General features: G+C 37.7%; 1 protein-coding gene across 2 annotated transcripts in view; it reads left to right on the plus strand.

Annotated features, from left to right (window-relative positions):
- The window catches only part of Mfsd8 (major facilitator superfamily domain containing 8), a 55,795-nt gene extending 52,894 nt beyond the window's left edge, over positions 1-2,901 (plus strand). For both annotated transcript variants that reach the window (XM_029558972.1, XM_008823680.3), the window contains exon 12: positions 617-2,901. In XM_029558972.1, the coding sequence (XP_029414832.1) occupies positions 617-823 (207 nt within the window). In that variant the 3' untranslated portion in view covers positions 824-2,901. The remainder of the gene's footprint in view (positions 1-616) is intronic.
- Positions 2,902-6,640: the final 3,739 nt, after the last annotated feature.

Below are 6,640 nucleotides of genomic sequence, written 5' to 3' on the forward strand. Positions count from 1 at the left end.
CACACACACACACACACACACACACACACACACACACACACACACACACACACACACAAAGTGGTCCCTTTTTTTAATTGACTCTTAAGGTTTTATGTGTGTGCACGTGTATGTGGAAGCCCGAGGTCAATCTCACCTGTCATTCCTGTGGAGCCAGCCACCTGGCTTTTTGAGACAAGGTTGCTCACTGGCCCAGAATTTAACTAATAATAGGCTAGGCTGGCTAGCTGCACAACTCCAGGAGCCTGTCACCACCTTCCTAGTTCTGCGATCCTGTGCACATGCTACCATTTGCAGCTTTTTGTGTCAGTTCTGGGGACTGAGTTCAGGTTCTTGTGCTTGCAAACACTTTACCAGTTGAGACACCACCCCTAATCAGATTGGTTTTTGGAGATGAGGTCTTGTATCCTGGCCTGGAACTAATTGCCCCTCTGCTCCTACATTCCAGGAGCTGAGATTACAAGCATGGTACCATAGTTATTTGCTGTACTTGGAGATATTTTATTTTAAAAGTAAAAGGTAGAGAAAGCGATTGTTTGGTGGTTTGGTAATAGCGATATTTTTATTTTAAAATAACTAGACCTGAATTTATGTTTCCCCCATCTTATTCCCACAGGGTATGTACATGGGCTGGTTAACAGCTTCTGGAAGTGGAGCGCGGATTCTTGGGCCTGTGTTCATCAGCCATGTGTATACTTACTTGGGACCACGATGGGCATTCAGCCTCATTTGTGGAATTGTAGCTCTCACCATCATGCTCTTGGGGCTGGTTTACAAAAGACTCATTGCATTTTCTGTAAGGTATGGGAGGATTCAGGAGTAAGCTAGCAAAGACTGTAGGGAAAAATATCATTCTTCCATTTCCTAGACTTTAAGTTTCTACTGGATGCTTGCTATAAACTATCTCCAAAAATCAGTCTGCAAACAATGCACATTTTGAGTAACAAAAACACATTGAATAATCTAACTACGAATGGTAGGATATATAAAAAACATTATGGGTCATGATTCCCTTATCTCAAAAATGAAATGTATTTCTTATACCTTTTTTGGAATTTCATGAACTAAAGTGAATAGATGGGTAATGGTCTCTACATGTGAAATTGTATTTTTATCAGTTTTTATATATAAAATGCACTTTCTGTTATTAAGCTTCCTTGTGAAACAAAAATGAGCCTTAAAGTTTCCATTTGGCTTGCTGACCACCAGAGCAGGCATTTTTCTTTCTTTTCCACCAGTATGACCTCATTACCTCACTCTTATTCTCATGCTACACCTGTCCTATTGTAGTTTTTAATCTCACTGATTCTAAATTAACTTATGGGCAAGAATGATGCTAATAGTTGAGCAATAGAAAATTAAGAGAGCAAGACGGCATTACCCTCAGAAGGGCTAACTACTTTTTTTTCAAGTGCTAGTAAATTCACTTTAGAAACATAAGCCAAATGTGGTTTTGTATACTGTACTAAACAATAAATCGATTGTTAAAATTGCTATTTTCCAACTTCCAAAAACTCCAGTGAAAACTTTCCTTTTACTATCCCAGCTCTCAGTAATGACAGAGAGGAACACAGCTGTTTCTCATCTGTCTGCAGAGCCATCCACAGCAGCAGCATTATTTGGACTTTGACTTTGGATGATGTAATGGTCCCAGTCTAGTCAGGCTAGTACTGAGGCAAAATGGCTAGGATCTTACTGAATTTACCTGAAGGTAATTAATACAAACTATGCATACATTTCTACCTCTGTGTAAGCTGAATACTGGTATGCACAAGCAAATCATTATTATAAAAGAATGCAGAAATATTTTTCCATTTTGTTATGCTTTCAAATCTGAGAAAAAACACTATAGAGTGCACTGTATATTGTTTGCTGTGCTCTGCAGTCCAAGTCTTCAACTCTAATAGTGGGCTTAATCCAATGGCATCATTCTAGTCAAGCCATTTTACTCCTCCCCACCTCCCATAGCACAGCTTTGCTTCAGTAGGTTTATCAGAACCGCATGCAGGTTTCTGTTTGGTGAGGTCCTAGGATCATCTGTACTTCCTCTTCCATCTTTTGGATCACTTCTGACCTTAAACTCCACCCTTGGTTTGGTTAATATGCATAAATAACAGTGATGGTAATGATTAAAATAAGAACAAGTAATTATGGAGTTCTTTCCAAGTTCTTGTAATGCATGATACAGTTTTTCACAGCAGTCTCACAGGGTGAAGATAACCATTCTGATTCTTGTTTTACAGATAAACAAATAGTCTTCAGAGGCTAGTGCTTAACTACTGGTTTTCATAATAGGGAAAACAGCCCAGAAAATTGCAGTATCAGTTGCTTCCTATGAGGAACTGGCTGCACAAGTAACATAGGAAGCTTCCCAGTTCCTAGGGTATAATACAATTCAGATAAACCATAACCTTAGAAGTAGTTGCACCTTCCTTGTTACTGTAGGTACCTGTTTTATGGGGAATGTACATTTTTGCCACCAAAGGGGAGGGGGGTTTGGGGAAAGGGTGAGGAAGTAAAATTAGCACAGTTGTAAGTCAGAAGTACAACAAATGATTAAAAATTGAAATAGATGAAGACTTCCAAGGTATGAAAACTGTTATACATCTATTCAAGAATATTTGTGAAAGCCTAGAGAAGGGTTATTTTGTCACTTGATAAAGCATCTCTGTCATGGTAAGCTTCCCTATATTTACACTTCCAGCTCTTATTTTTTTCCTTGTATAAAATGAAATAAACTTGTAAACTTAATGAAGATAAACTACTTTCAACATCTGTTTAAGACTAACGAAAGAGGAAATCTAGATAACGTTTACTATTGAAGATTTATTTGTGATTTTGTATGTACCTTATTGTGAATGTTAATTTCAAATAAAACAAGATTGCATATCATACTTTCAATCCAGTTTTAAGAGGCCCTCACTACATGCCTGTTCCCATGTAATTGTTGAGGCTAAAGCAGAGCCTTTGTCCTCATGAGAATTAGAATCCAGCAGGAAATCAAGACATCAATCAGCTGTTAGATGCATATTATTGGCTGTGGAAAGAATGATGAAAGCAGTGTATAGGGTGCTATAACTAGAATAGGAACCAAGGGGAACCTGGCCTGAAAAGTGTTAGGGAATGCTTCTCCATGGAAAGTAGATTCACCAGGACTGATGTCAGAATGACTGGTTGGGAATTGTGAACAGCGGGGTAAGTGTATTTCAGGTCAAGAACAGAGCTTGTGAATATAACCTAGAGGTGGGAAATCTTGGGAGGTTTCTCTGAACTCAAACTAGGTCCAAAGTGGCTAAACACAGTGAATGAAAAACCGTTACAATTTGGAATCCTTATTAAATTGAAGGTCCCAATTATCAAGAAAACACTAAGCTAAGTATATCCTGACTACAATTCTATTAAATGTTAACATTTTCCAAATGACCATAATAGGTAAACTCTCAACACAAGTGAAATGACAAACCTAGAAGGGCAGAAGATAGTGGCGATGCCTATCAATAAACAAAGGACAAGTACTGAGTACTTTTAAAAAACACTATTATCACACACTCCAATAAGAAAAAATAAGACAGAAACAAGCAAGTCTCAAAAGAACAGACAAGCATTCAATAAACTACCTCAGTAATGAGGGAAATAAAAATTAAAACCACAATGACACATTATTCTACACCTGTTAAGTTGGCAGTGATCTTATTTTGCAGTACTTGGGATCAAACCCAGGATCTTTGGCATGCTAGGTAATATACCTTTGAGCTACACCCAGCCCCAATCGTGAATTTTTAAAATACTTATTTTTGTTTGTATGCATTGTATTGCCTGTACATATGTAAGTGCACCCATGTCACACAATACCTGAGGAAGTCAGAAGAGGGCCTTGGATCCCCTGGAACTGGAGTTTCATGTGGTTGTTAGCTGCCATGTTGGTGTTGGGAATTGAACCCAGGTCCTCTGCAAGGGCAGCCAGTGCTCTTAACAGCTGAGACATCTCTCCATTCCCCCTCCCCCAATAGTCAATTTTAAGACTGCAACACCTATTAAGTTCTGATCTCTGAGTTCAAGTTCAGCCTGGTCTACACAGTGAGTTCTAGGCCAGCTGGGGCTACAGGGAAACCCTGTCTCAAAGAGACCAAAATAAATAAATAAACAAAAAATATGGGGCTGGAGATTTGGAGTTGGGTAAGTGGTTAAGGGCACTAACTGCTCTTGCAGAGGACATGGCAGTTATCAATAGTCCAGAACTCCAGTTCCAGGGGAATTTGATGCTCTCTTCTGACCTCTGCAGGCATTGCACAACACAGTGCACCTACATACATACATACATGTAGGCAATACAAGCATACAAAAAATATTTTTAAAAGAAGTACAAAAGGGGAGTGGAGATGTAGCACAGGTGGTAGCATGACTCTCTAGCATGCAGGAAGCCCTGGGTTCAATTCCCAGCACTGCAGTTTGTGGTGATAAAGGGCCTATAATCACAACATTCAGGAAGTGGAGGCAAGGGGATCAGAAGTTTGTTATCCTCAGCTGCATAGAAAGTTTAAAAGGCCAGCCCTGGGATGTGAGACTCTGTCCCAGAAAACAAAAAGAAAATAGGAATTATTTATTACTGTTTGAGATATGTAACTCCTAACATACAGCAAATTTACTCCTAAGTAACACAGACAGTTGTATGCAGACATGTGCATCAGAAAGTGTTCACAGTAATATGGTTTCAAAGACAAAATATGGAACACGAATGTCCATCAGAAGTACAGGAAAACTACATAGCAACCTGTGTAGATAGAAAAAAGGAAATTAGTATGAGATGTCTCTAGAAAGGTTTTGAAAAAACAGAAAAAAGATTGTGATCTAATGGAGCCAACAAAGTAATCCCATAAAAAAAGTTATAAATGAAATTTAATTCTAACTGGGTGGGGTGGCACATGCTATTAATCCAAGCACCAGGAGGTAGAGGCAGGTGGAGCTTTGGAGCCCAGCCTAGTCTACAAAGCTGAGTTCCAGACCAGCTGGGGCTATAGAAAAATTATCTCAAAAAACCAAAAAGAAATGTAATTCTAGTATGGTACATAGCTGAGCTGTGAATCTATATTTTTAGGCTTCTAATGACACAAAATTTTACTGTTAAATTACCATCATATACCTCATCACCAAAAAAGAAAAACAACAACAAAATAAAGGAGGAAGCAACTGAAAAGAGAACAGGAAGAAAAGGCAAAGAAACAAAATGATTCGGAAAGCACAAGACAAATTATAGACATAAATACAATAGAAATGCAATGATACTAGACTAGAAATGATAATGTGAACAAACTACAGAAATTATTTTAAAAACTCAGCGAGGTGGTTAAGAACACTTGCTGCTCTTGCAGATTACTGGGGTGTTCAGTTCCCAGCACCCACATGGCAACTAACAATCATGTATAACTTCAGTTTCAGGGGTTCCAATGCCACCTTCTGGTCTCTACAAGCACCAGGCACTCATGTGGTGCACATACATGCAAGCAAACACATACACATTAGAAAAAAAATTCAAGTGCAAATATTACAGAAATAGCTAGAAAATAGAAACCATACCCAGTTAAACAAAAAAAAAATTTTGTTTTTGATTACCAGTGTATTAAAATGTGTTAATTACAAGACATCACCATTACTTTATCATTTATAGTCTAAACAAAACCTGAGAATGTCCGTAACATTTTGTGGGCACTATAAAAAGTAAATTTCTTGTTTTAATTTTGCCTTTCCTCAGCATTAACTAGGTTGAGCTTCCTTTGAGGACCACATGGATTTCTTCCTTTGAGACTATCTACTTACATTATTTGTTATTCTCCTGGGATTTTCTTTTTAAATTTACAACACAATTTATGATATAAATGTATGTTTTGTTTTCTTTTTCATTGCTTTATGCAGAACGGTCTAAACCAATGTCAAGTAACTGTGATTGTTTACTTACATAACAGAAACAGCAGCAATATTTTCCAGATTATAAAAGCCAATAGAAAACATTAAAATTTTTTATGTTAAAATGCTTACGCTTGCTGGGAGTGGTGGCTCACGCCTGTAGTCCCAGCACTTGGGAGGCAGAGGCAGGTGATCTCTGTGAGTTCAAGGCCATCCTGGTCTACATAGTGAGTTCCAGGACAGCTGGGGCTACAGGGAGACCCTGTCTCAAAAAGACCAAAAAAAAAAAAAAAAAAAAAATGCTTACGCTAAAATACTGACATTTTCATATTGCTTGCTGGGAGTGGTGGCTCACCCCTGTAGTCCCAGCACTTGGGAGGCAGAGGCAGGTGATCTCTGTGAGTTCAAGGCCATCCTGGTCTACATAGTGAGTTCCAGGACAGCTGGGGCTACAGGGAGACCCTGTCTCAAAAAGACCAAAAAAAAAAAAAAAAAAAAAATGCTTACGCTAAAATACTGACATTTTCATATAAGAGTATTGATGTTTAATATTTTATTTACAAGACTAAAATTTTAATTCTAATTTGTTCTTCCTAAACAGAAAAAATTGAAAAAAAAATTACAGTAACCTATTTTAAAACAAGTATTTAATCAAATAAATCAAAAGATAAAGTAATATCACTGTATTTATTATTTTATAAAATGCTTTCGTAGAAATGCTTTATCACACAAAAAAGTG

The sequence above is a fragment of the Nannospalax galili genome, unplaced genomic scaffold (assembly GCF_000622305.1).
Source record: "Nannospalax galili isolate Female #2095 unplaced genomic scaffold, S.galili_v1.0 scaffold1109, whole genome shotgun sequence".
Classification (NCBI taxonomy): Eukaryota; Metazoa; Chordata; class Mammalia; order Rodentia; family Spalacidae; genus Nannospalax; species Nannospalax galili.